At 36.1% G+C, this 13,298-nt stretch overlaps 1 protein-coding gene across 1 annotated transcript; it reads left to right on the top strand.

Moving 5' to 3' along the window:
* The first annotated feature begins 5,995 nt into the window (after window positions 1–5,995).
* On the top strand, window positions 5,996–8,817 carry LOC135226341 (uncharacterized). The gene is made up of 2 exons (XM_064265773.1): window positions 5,996–6,142; window positions 7,920–8,817. Exons 1-2 carry the CDS (start codon window positions 6,116–6,118, stop codon window positions 8,457–8,459), a joined length of 567 nt encoding a protein of 188 aa, XP_064121843.1. The 5' UTR covers window positions 5,996–6,115; the 3' UTR covers window positions 8,460–8,817.
* Window positions 8,818–13,298: the final 4,481 nt, after the last annotated feature.

Genomic DNA, 13,298 nt, shown 5'->3' with positions numbered 1-13,298 from the left:
AGTAGTTCGATGGAAATAAGCTCTGACAAGAAAACTGGTGACGCATGCAAAAAAAAAAAAAAAAAAAAAAAATCCGCGATGAGACGAAAACTAATAAAAAAAATTTTAGCCGTCTTTTTTTGCACATTCCTGATTTCAGTTTCAGTGTGGTGGAACGGCACTTCGTGACTTATCTGCATTTTGAAAGATTCTTGGCAAGCACGTATGTTCTGGCTAGCGGGAATTTTGTGCTGCACACGCTTGCCACAGGGGTTACAGAGGACAAAATTTTACTCCTAACCTCTAGTGATCGACGATGCAGTGGCAAATTGAACATGAGATGGATGGGAAGACGCCATGTTAACGGTTTGACTTTTGTGCTAGAATGAGGGCCAGGTCGCATGTGGTCGCGTTGGGTTGTGCGGAGGGACCTGGTGGTTGCGTGGTTGCCCTGGTAAACTGTAAACAACCTGCCAAAGGCTCCAAGGTGGTTGTGGTTATAAGTAGGGTGGTTGCTTCTGGAGTGCAGGAAATTGACTGGTCAGCATCTCTTGCCTGCCTAAGCCACGCCCCCTTTACATCAGGACTGTGTGCTGACAGGCAGACTTGGAGTATTTGTAATCGTAATTCAATTGAATGTAATTGATTACACATTTTAAGGTAATTGTAATTTTTTATTTGTATTTAATATCAATTTTAGCTGTAATTGTAATTTGATAATAGGACTGGTAATTCCCATTGTAAGATTTACCATAATTGTAACTGTAATTGACAGAGCATAATGTAATTTCTCCAAGCCAGACTGATGGAAATTCGCCTACTAAGTGGATGAAGATGTCATACTGCAGTTATGAAGCCACCCAGGGAAATATTTCTTGAAAAACAATTAAAATAAACAAATGCCCTACATTTTTCTGATTTATGTGGCACAAGACACCCTAACTTAGCTATGTTAAAATGTCAACTGCCTTCCCGCTTTGACTATGGAAAGACGTCGCGCACGGTATAAATGAGGAGGAGATTAGTGACGTCACTCATAGCTAGCCAATCAGGACAGAAAGGAAGTTTGCAATTACGGATTTTTTTATATCTATGTTTTTTATCATTGTCAGTACCATTATCTATCATTATCAGGAGAGCAGCAGAAATACCTATACTTTTCTTTAAGCTTGCGAAGGTATTTTTATTAGGATCACCTGAAGATTTAGCGACCCCTAACACCTCTCCTGAAGAAAATCGACCCAATATCTCCTGAAGAAAAGCGACCCCAATATTTTTCACCTGAAGATAAACGACCCCTGCTTGTTGGTGTCTCCAATCTTCAGGTGACTCACTTTAGCTCATAATATTATAGAAAAAAGGAGAAAAAATATAGATATATATTCATTGAAAACTACTTTATTAAACATTTGTTAAAAACACAAATTTAGACAAACAATCAATAGTATTAAAGAAAGTATTGTCTTGCAATTTCAGTACACAAAAATAATCAAAACCTACTGTAACCCCTGTGGCTAGCACACGCAGCGCAACATTACCTCGTGCCAGAACATACCGAGCTTGCCAAGAACCTTTAAATATGCGGATAAACACAAATTTAGACAAACAATCAATAGTTAATTAAAAGCGTATTGTCTTGCAATTTCAGTACAAAAATAATCAAACCTACTGTAACCCGTGTGGCTAGCGCGTGCAGCGCAACATTACCTCGTGCCAGAACATACCGAGCTTGCCAAGAACCTTTAAATATGCGGATAAGGCGCGAAGCGCCGTACCGCCACGGCCTTACTGTAACCCCTGTTAGCACTTTTATTGGGTAGTCTCACTCATGTTGTTACACTAATAATCAACTTATAAACTGGCTTTTTACCTTGTTAATTCCTCACCTTAAGAAAAGCGACCCCAATATTTTACACCTGGAGAAAAGCGACCCCACCGTGTGTTGGGGTCATTTTTCTTCAGGTGATCCTTGTATTATAGCGAAAAACCTAAAAAAACATTCAGCTAAAAATCACATTTGGTTTATTTTTTTACGTTAATGAATGACAACCTGAATATTTTCCATATATATGGTAATAATTCACTTGAAAAGTGTCGAAAATATGGCCAGTATCGCAAAGGGCACTGAAGGTATCTCTGGCGACTGCACTTTGGGACTAATCCACTTCTAAGCACAAAATAAAAGTCTTTACCTTAGTAAATTCACAACAAGGAAGGGTCTGGGTGAGGAACAATTACATAGGTTCCAATAATGTCTGCCAGAGGTTTGGGGACGTCATTTCCAGCCATTTTCGTTTATTCTGGGATATAATAAAACAATGTTTTGGGCTATTTGATAAGATATCAACTTTTGAAGATAAAGTCTTATGGTAATTAAACGTAATTTTAATGTTACGGTGTTGACAAGGAGTGTAGAACTGCAAAACTTGGAGTGAAAAGAAAACCCCAACATGATGGCTCTGACAACCCTTAGTTAAAAAACATTGTGATTTATATTTGAACCGGTCTTTAAAACTTTTATTTAATTGTGTCTATTTCTGTTTCGATTTTGAAGATGTTCGAGGAGACGCTTCTAGAAAAAGCGAGAGAGGATCACTGCCTTGAATAAAATAAAAGAAATCAGAACCTATCAGCATAATTTGCTTTGAAACAAATGTTTTAAATTGGTGACTGTTAAGTCAGTACACAACGTGTTTACCAAATCAAAAGGGGAAAAGGCTGCTAAACGAATTAACTTTTAAATCACTGACAAGATAACCAGGAAATCTAAATCATAAGTATCTTTTTTTAAGGAGAAATGAGACTAAGGAGTTTCAGAATGTTAACCCCAATACGACACTTAAGTGGGTGTACGAATCTATTGGCGCCTTTGGCGCTCTTTTCCCCAGCGAGGCTATGCGTTTGTTTGTTTGTATGGTGCTTTTACGTTGCATGGAACCAGTGGTTATTCAGCAACGGGGAAGCCATATACGTTTGCCAACTCTCTCGAGAGTGTTTCTACTCAAATTAAAATGACAGAGAAAATGTGAAATTATATCACCTAAACTTTTGGGTAAAGTTTGTCTTTGGTTTGTAAGGAAACCAGTTAGCAAATAATTGTTTTTGCTTCTGGCGATGAAGTTCTCAGCTTAGAGCAATAAGGATCCCTGTTTCCAGCCTCACTGACATTCAGGACTTGCAATTGGGACGTGTTCACAATTTTGTTTTGTTTTGTTTTTTTTTTGTTTGCTTGTGCCTTACTAATTTGAAAATTGATCTAAATAGCAATTGAATTCCGGCGTCTTAGTAATAAAGAATGTGTGACGTGATTCGTCCACAGTTTGTATAATTTTTCCAGTTCCAAAAATGATTTTTCATGGAACTTGCAAAACCATGCTAAGCATAAGATAAAAATTCCAAAAATTGCGTTACGGACCATTCGAAAATAAAAATAAAGTTGCTGTATATTTTCATGTTTATGGATTTTCTTTCAATTGTATTCAACACATAATTTTAATTTCTTGCAAAATTCAGTCAACAAAGGACCTTCATACGAGCATTGCCTTCGGCCTAACAATATAATTACACTTCCTTTGCACCACTAATTAGAGAAGGCTTCTGTAATTAGGAAAATGTTCCCTTCCTGCTGCTGCTGCTCTCTCATTAAAGCGGATCCCTTGATGTTCTATAAATGTCTTTCTAATACCAATTTCCCCGCCCCCATTTTTTCCCCCAGAAACGGCCTATTATAAACATCCCTAAGGACATAGGGAATTATAACAGTGAGTCACAGAGCGTTTCCACGACACGGAAACAAAGGTTCGAGACGACTTACTCCTAGATAGTGCATTTTCGTTCGCAGAGGAAAAATGAAATCACTATACATTACATTTCAAAAACTCCTTTTCGGAATTGAATTACACTGGAGCGCTGTATGCATCAATGCAGGGAATCGGAATAATCATACTCGCAGAATACTGAAGATTATCTTAATTGATATTTAGAGGTAGGAGTTAATCAATGATGCACATTTTTGCCTGATGCTTTTTGTAATTTATTTTATTGTCTATTTTTTCAAGTGTAACATTGTTATTAACATTATTATCCTTTCCATGCTTCCTCAGGCCTGTGGAACTCGCAAAGAAAAACCTCGATGCAGATTAAAAGGTCCACGACAAAGGCAAGTCAATGGAATCAACACATTTTAATGAGGAACCACTTTTTAATGTATGCTGTGATCTCTATATATCATTAGACCGGAGTTCCTATGACAAATCACTTTTTAAACTAATATGAGTTTTTTTCCTTCGATATTTGCTGAAGTTTTACTCTGCTTTGAAATGAAAGACGCGACTTTTTCTACTAAAGGAAAAATAATTATTTTTCGGTGTATTTCGTAAACGGCAGCACAGACAAGTATAGTGAGGGAGATCCGCGAGCATGGAAGCAAAAATATCCGGGGATCATAAAACGATTTTTCTTGGTCCCACTATCTTCCGTTATTGGATTCAAAAAGCTTTGTTTATTGTGCTCTTACGCAGATGGCCTCCTCCAGTGCACTGTTTGCAAGGGATGTTGGGACGCAGGTAATGGCAGAATAGCTCTATTTTCTTTTACAAGAGGAAAGATCTCAGCCATTGTGGCTGAGAGCCTCCTCGTTTAGTCTGAATCGCGGTTGAAAGGATTGGGAATAACTGTCCTTTTCTGAATATGCCACTGGAGTAAGCCGTCGGCCATTACTGTGTATGACGCTGTTTGGAGAGGGTTAGTTTATTGTGTTGTATTACAATATAAAATCTGTAATGTTAAAAATACCTACAGACAACTGAGATACAGGAATAAAATTGCTATGTCAAGAATTGAAAGCAATGATGTCATTAGACCGATACTGTACCATGGATCAATCACTGTTCTGGAGCTCATTTGAACCATTACAGCGAAAGACCACTGCTGGTCTTTTCGGGGGAAAAAGAATGAATCAAATTTTACTTGGATTAGTTGCTTATAAGAACACATTTGTCTTTAAATTTCTTCGTCAGAAACTGGAAGTTCTTAATCAATGCTAATAAGAATATTATATAGGCCTAAGCATGGTGTTAATTCACAACAATAAAAATACGTTTACTTTGACAAATTTTAATAACTACAGAACAATGAATCATTTGAAAAGTTGATGAAAAATTTGTCACCAGTAGATCACGTAACTTCAATTCATTGAACTTGCTGATTTATCTCAGTTTTCACAATTCACTGCTAATACTAGGAAGTTGATATCTGATTTTTTTTTTTTTTGTTTTCTGACAGCAAATGTTCCTAGGAGGGAGAGCATTAAACACTAGTAGCCTAGTACCATCTTTCACTGTGAGCAAAAGTTATCAGACGAGAGAGAGAGAGAGAGAGAGAGAGAGAGAGAGAGAGAGAGAGAGAGAGAGAGAGAGAGAGAGAGAGAGAGAGAGAGAATCTGACCATCATTTTGGTCGATCTCTTGAAAACGAAAGTAAGAAACGATGAACTGGATGTGTTTTGGAGGCTTTCACCGAGGTTCGGTCTATAATGGCCTTTTTGTACCTTGTGAGAGGAAAAGTTGCGACTTACTTGTGATAGGGATATTAAACTTAGGGTAAGTAAACTGACATAAGATCATATTAGGCCTAAAATGGGTTTGGGTCAACTCCCGTTTAATCTTTTCATGTCGTTCAATGAACAACATTTTTATCATCAAACACAATAATTACCGTTGAGGAACAGGCAAACAGCAGACATGAAGGAGGATCTTGATCTATTAACCCTCAATGGGGATTTAAATTCCTGACTGACAATCGTCGGAATTCCTCCTGAGAAACTGCTATGAATGGTTTTCAAGCGTGACTATAAGATATTTAAAATTAAACTAGCATCCATTGCATATGCCTGGCTTAATAACTGCAGTAATATACATCTTCAAACATTCAATGGCACCTCCAGGCTCCAGCTTGAATAAAGTTATGAACTTCGCCTCCTAAGATCCCAATTCCTTCTTATCTCATCTCGAGGAAGTGAAGAAGCATCAGTTGCGGAGAGACGTTCGGATTAGACGGTTTGGGGCATCTCCCTTTTGTCGTAAGTTTCGCCTCTGCTCGAGAATACGAAGAATTTAGGTAATAAGAGTCACCTGAATATGCAGTCTTTCATGCAGTCAAATAAGGTAATGCAAGTGTTTCAAAATTGGGTTTGTTTACTAAGGCTAAGGACTATTGGACAAAGTTTTTCAGGGGAGAAGCCAGTCTCCTAGGCCTATTACACAATCGCAATGTTGCTGATACCGTTTGCACATCGCTACATTGAAATTGCCCTTTGTTTGGTAACGTTTAAAGCATGGTAATTTTCAAAATCACCCCATAAATATGGATTTACTTAATATGCCAAATCCACGAGGGAAACACTGCAGTTCGCCGACAGCTTTTCATTAGGTATGCATGAGTTTTCCAATGCTACCAATCAAAGGGGACAACTTACCTTATCTGTTATATTTTTACATATTGCATTAGACATATAACAAAATGTAAAAAAAAAAAAAAATAAAAAAAAAAAAAAAAAACAAAGCTGCCCTTTCAAAAGAACTTTCCCGATGCATATAGTCCAACTGTAGTGATCATCATCTACACAGTCGAGTAACTGATTCAAGTGACATGAAATGAAAACTACGACCCAACCAGGAGGGTAAAATGATTATCGAGACGTTGCTGTGGGTTATGAACAGTTACGAAAAGACAGAACATTACTTTAAGAACACTTACCTTGGCGGATATTTATTGATAAATAAATAAATGACGGAGGCAATAACATGAGACTAATGAAAATTAAGCCACCGATTTAGAATGTGGTTCGATACTAGGCCTATGTCTAAAAGCAACGAACCATGTTTTGTTGGTATGTGGATTTCAGCTACTAATAGATCAAGATAAATAGACCATTTTGCAATTTTGTTGTCAATAGGTTTTATCAATGGTGATAATTGACGCAAAGTGACAACAACCACGAAAACCAGTGAAGTTTAACTAGATCTAGGCCAGGGGCCGTGACTTGCACCGTAGTTGTTACGTTCGAGATACCACGATCTGTTACAGCCGTCCTTTAGTTTAGAGGTTTAGAATGTTTAGAAGGAAGGAAAGCTTAAGAAAAATAAACATTATCAGGGATGCGATGAATATAAGCTATATTTTCCTTTTCATACGAACGAAAATTTTACTCAAATTGTCACTAGAGAAACGATATGGATGTGTTGACAAACTACGATGCGGCCCTCCGAAGGAATTCATCCGTCTCTCAGACTATTACGGGCTGCTCTATGAGCAAGAGCCCGTGCTGGCATAAGGTCAGTTGAATCTAAAACAACAACCCCAGCTGTTAGTAGATATGAAACATAAAGGTTATTTTGTCTTTTAAATGTGGTTCGTTTGAAGTTACCAATTAAATAAAAATCGTTTTCTGAATTAATTTGTGTTTCAAATAAATGCATTTCATGTGAATCTTCTATAATTATTAAAAAAAATTAAATGCATATCTCTTTAAAAGACTTTTATTTTGTCTATTATAAATATTAATTATTTGTTGAATGTATTATGTGGCCCTATAAAATTGAGAGTTTTTGAATGTGGCACCCCTTCACCGCAAAAAAAACACACACCCACACATACACATACACACACACACACACACGCACACACACACAAGGTGGTGTAGCAATTAGTGAGACATTTGCTCCTTTCTTAGCCAAAATAATTTGACTTAATTTGAAGTTAAGTGGCTAAACGATTCTCCAAATTTTCCTATCGAGACGAAATTTTGACAGGTTTCGCCTTATTGCTACAAACAAATGATTATGTTCCTTTATTAGTCTACACAGCTTTCAGAAATGTACTGAAATAGTAAAATATACTATGATTTGAGAATCATGAAATTCATGATTTTCTCTTCTCCAGATTCTCTCAAGAGTGATGGAGCACATACGGGTATCCTGCTCAAGTGACCAGGGGCCGCCCGAACCAGAGTCTCCAACTCCAAGCGGTTCAGACCAGCAACCAAAGCCGGGAGAGATCGAGGCCGCTGCTTTAATGAAAGATGAAACTCCTGTGATAGTGGCTTCCATGAGAGGCGGGCATCGTTGCTTAGCCGCTGACAGAAGTGAGTGTGTATTCGTCAAGTATCTCCCAGGACAAGAAGCCTATCCTTTGCCAGTCAGCGAGAGTAAAATCAGCAAAAGTACTGAAAATGGAAAGGTTAGCTCGGGGAGAACATGCACTTACTGCCACAGGACGTTTTCCACTACTTCCAATATGAACAGACACTTACGGCTGGGGCACGGTGTTACACCGAATACCGAGCAGCAGGGTAAACATAGACATAAGAAGATTGCCAATAAACGTATTATGTGCCTCAGATGTAGGAAGGACTACAAGTTGTGGAAATATTATTCTTGTCACCTCAAACTAGGCCGATGTAATAAGAAGAACGACTGGTGAACAGAAATCTTATCTCTAGGCTACTTCTCGCAACTTTGCGATAATTGGAACTTATTTTGGGTCAGTGCCTGAAATGGATCTTTACTTTGGCACTTGTTTTTCCTTGTTTCTGTTGTTAAAGTATATAAATGTCATTCGTCAGGGATCTCAAAGAACAACGTGTTCTGTTTTTTATATCTTTCACACTATTTCCTAGTGATAGTTAAGCGATGGATTCTACAAGATCACTTTTAATACTTACGGGCAAGGTGCTGGCAAAGTATGCATTATTCATTTACATTATTGCTTTTGTATATCGTTATCTTACACTATTTATATTATTGTTACTGCTATTATTTGACCACAACTCTCGGTAAAATGTGTGCTTTAAATTTTTAATTAAAAATAAAAAATAAATTTTAAACATTCAAATGTATATCCAATGTTTTTTATGTTCAGCAATGTTAGTATACACTAAGTTATAGTTGTTAACGCTGTGGCATATCATAGATGTCTTATTTAAAAAAATGGTTTCTAAATGAAAAGTTATTTTTATATTAAACTGAGTTTTTTTTGAGGGGGAAAGTCCACCTACACTTAGTTGACGTTTAATCAGGTTGAAAAATTATTTCTGCCTTTTAGCAATAGTCCAGAAGATCGGTAAAAGATTGACATAATACTATATATAATTTATGTTAACTATCTAAATAAAAAATCCAGAACTGGCCTAAAATGCTTCAGAAAGAGAAAACACTTCAGGTGAAGGTAGAAGGAAAAATAAACCAGATGAAGAATAAGAGAAACATTAATAATGTCATCCTCATTACATTCACTGATGCCCCATGGTAAGGTCTTAACTTCTCAAATCCACTGCAGGGAGCCCTCATTCCGAATATTTAAATTTAGTCAAATGGAGGTAAACTTGGTTTCGTCACATGAGAAACTTGGCTTGAAAGTATTATTATTATTATTATTATTATTATTATTTTATTATTATTATTATTTTTTATTATTATTATTATTATTATCATTATTATTATTATTATTATTATTCAAGACCCATGCTCCTATGCGAATTTTGAATCATTATTATTATTATTATTATTAGTGTTGTTGATATATCACGGTCATCCTATTCGACTGGGTGGTTTTTAATAACACCATTAATATAGACCAGTTTATAGACAGTCTCGCAGGTTATGAAAGAAAAATTATTAGAAAAATAGAGAAAATTCTTTATAAGATAAAAATTTATTCAGTTATTATTATTATCATTATTATTGAGATGAACCTTATTCATATGATATACAAGCGCACCAAAGAGGGCCACTGACTTGAAATTCAAGCATTCAAAGACTATGACGTTCATTGGGAAGTGTAAGAGAAGGTAATGGGAAATACAGAAAGAAGAGATCTCACATACTATAAAGAAACAGCAAATAGTTAGGAATGTCATACATGGCATAAAGTATTCTGGCACTTAAAGAGAAACATCATTGTCTAGTATTTGGTTACCGACATTCTTTTGTTTTCGATATTGACTAGCAAGAAGAGTACTCATGCTGGCCAAAGGCTAGGTGAATCTGGGCGAAACTTATGATAATAATTATAGTAAAAAATTAAGCACAATAATCGGGTTGTGCCTCTTGTATAATCGGATTATTGAACTGATTATCAGTGCTTCATACAAGTTAAGTTTCTCTAAACATCTTTGGAACATAAATGGAAAAATGTTGCTTCCAGCGAGAAATTTAGTTATAATTATTCACTGGAATAGGTACCACCAATATTCATATTTAAAATAAAGCAAATTACTGTCTAGGTATTTTCTGTCAATGTTGTTAATACAACGGCTTTAAAAACAAAATTCGAAATAATCCTTTTTCTGAAACAGCTACCGTTCATTCATTTCAGTTCTGTGGCCTTGAGGCTGATGGTGTCTCATAACTGCAATATTAATGAGAGCAACAATGCAAATAATACCAAAACTACCAAACAGAGAATAGTTCACCATCACAATATTCCAGGAAATAGCACAGTTTTCTTAAAGAAAGGTGTCCAGTTAGTCGTCAATTTTCTAAATGCCCGTTGAGTAATATCCGATAGTTGTGACTGTAATTTACTAATATCAACATTAAAAGGCTGATTTTTTAACCTGTGAAATAAAAGATTCTAAAGGCAGAAAAAACCTGTTGTAGTTCGGTTTGTAACAAGGCATGCAGAAGTCCAATCCAAGAGATAACAAGAACTCTTCTCGTATCGGATATTACTCAACGGGCATTTAAAAAATTGACGATTAACTGGACACCTTTCTTTAAGAAAACTGACTTAGATATTCTGAAAAATCTGGCAAAAAATGAAAACTTGATAATTACTAAACCTGATAAGGGTAAGGGCACTGTCATCTTGAACAAAGAAGATTATATTAATAAAATGGAGTCTATTCTGAGGGACGAAAGCAAGTTTCAGAAAATTGGTAAACCTGAATGTAAACATATATTTAAAGTTGAAGACAAAATCAATAGATTTTTAAAAGAACTTGATACTAAGAATGTCATTAGCAAAGACACTTATGAAGATCTATATTGTTCAGGTACATCGTTTGGAGTCCTTTATGGTCTACCTAAAACACATAAAGAAGGAACCCCACTGAGACCAATATTGTCATCAATTCATGCTCCGAATTACAAACTAGCTAAATACCTAGTTCCTTTACTAGAACCATTTACTTCTAATCAACATACCTTGAAAAACTTCGAAGAATTCAAATCATATATTTTATGTCAAGACTCTGACTTATATATGACCAGTTACGATGTTGAATCTTATTTACAAATGTCCCAGTTAGAAGAAACAATCGAGGTTATTTTAGATAAAATTTTTATTGAACCTAATGACACTTATCTTAACTATGATCGTTGCCTTTTTAAGAAAGTGTTGCAATTAGCAGTGCTGGACACTGCCTTTATTTTTAATGATCATCTTTATAAACAGGTTGACGGAATGGCAATGGGATCACCTCTCAGTACCACGTTTTCCAACATTTTCATGTGCTCCCTGGAGGAGGACATGTTGGAAAATTGCCCCCTTGGTTTTTACCCTCTTGTGTATAAAAGGTTTGTCGATGACACTTTGTTCTTTTCAAATCAGCTTTCCATGCTGATCAATTTCTCTCGTACATCAATGAATTGCATCCTAATATCAAGTTTACATTAGAGAGAGAGGAAAATGATCGATTACCATTTTTGGATGTTTTAGTCTTTCGAAGTGGTGATAGTTTTAACACTTCCGTTTTAGAAAAAAGACGTTTCTCCGGTCTGGTTCAAACTTTTATAGTGCTTGTTTTTATAATTTTAAACTTAATTCAATTTTTACCTTGCTCCATCGAGCTTACACTCTAACCTCTTCCTGGGATTTGTATCATAAAGAAATATTGTTCCTGTTTAATTAAATATTTTTCCGATAACTGGTTTCCCTCACATATTTTCTTCAAACATTGCAAGAATTTTCTGAATAAGAAATTATCGGACTCCCCTTCCATAAGCACTGTTCCACGAAAGAAACTATATGCCAGTATTCCATACATCCAAGACGACAAATTTAGAAGGAATCTCAAGTCTGCAATTGAAAAACACTTTAATATGTTGCAAGTTATATTAATTCCAAAAAATCCCCTTACAATAGGATCACTTTTCAAATTTAAAGACAGACTCTGCCCAATATTGCAATCGTCAGTCGTATATAATATACTTGCCCCAGGCAGTGATTTGGGGACTACTGTGGGTTCGACTAAACGATTGCTAAAAGTCAGAGCTGATTCACATAATGGTGTAAGTCATCGTACTGGCTGCAGAGTGTCCAATCCAGAATTTTCAAATATCAGAAATCATGCAAAAATTTGTAAAACCACCATCAATTATACTGATTTCTCTGTCTGTGTGTGTGTTTGTGTATAAGGAATGTTAGGCTAACGGCATCTCTTATTTCAGCGACAATGCCACCAAATCATGAAGGGGAATTAAGAAATACTGAAAGAATGAGAAATGTATCAACAAACAAGAGACAACTTTGAAGAAAACTGGGAGAATGTCCGTAGAATCCGACGAGGGGAAGAAACGACCGAGTGAAGAAGAGAGAACAATAAATGAATAGAAAAGGCAACGAGAAAAGAATGACTAAAGAAACGTTGAACTATGGTCATCCCTTCGAAAATTCCATCTGGAATGGGCTTCTGGTTCCAGGCTGACATTTTCCAGAACGAAGGTAAGTTTATTATTCATAAAATGTATCTTTGAAGGTTTAACATATCGCTTTCTTCTTCAAAGTATATAAACTTATATCCTAATTGACTTTCCATGAGGCTAAATCACCACTGCATGCATCTAAGCATCAGGAATTCGCTTGATGATCAACAAATGATAAAATATAATTTCAAATTAGTTCAGACCTACAGTGAATATTCCGTAATAAGTCATCTGAGACGCTGCACCATGTAACGAAAAACTCTTTTGTTATAATTCATAAAAGTTAAGTATATCTTAGTTTTACCAGACCACTGAGCTGATTAATAGCTCTCCTAGGGCTGACCCGAAGGATTAGATATTTTTACGTGGCTAGAACCAATTGGTCACCTAGCAACGGGACATACAGGTTATTGTGTGATCCGAACCACATTATATCGAGAAATTAATTTCTATCACCAAAAATAAATTCCTCTGATTCCGCGTAGGCCGAGCCGAGAATCGAACTTCGGACCATCAGATTGGTAGCCAAGTACGAAAACCACTCGTCCAACGAGGAACTCTTTTTGTTGTAATGACTTGTTGCATCAACATATGGGCGAAATGGACGGACAATGGG

Source organism: Macrobrachium nipponense, chromosome 14, assembly GCF_015104395.2.
Source record: "Macrobrachium nipponense isolate FS-2020 chromosome 14, ASM1510439v2, whole genome shotgun sequence".
Taxonomy (NCBI): domain Eukaryota; kingdom Metazoa; phylum Arthropoda; class Malacostraca; order Decapoda; family Palaemonidae; genus Macrobrachium; species Macrobrachium nipponense.
This window is presented reverse-complemented; position numbering and strand designations above follow the sequence as displayed.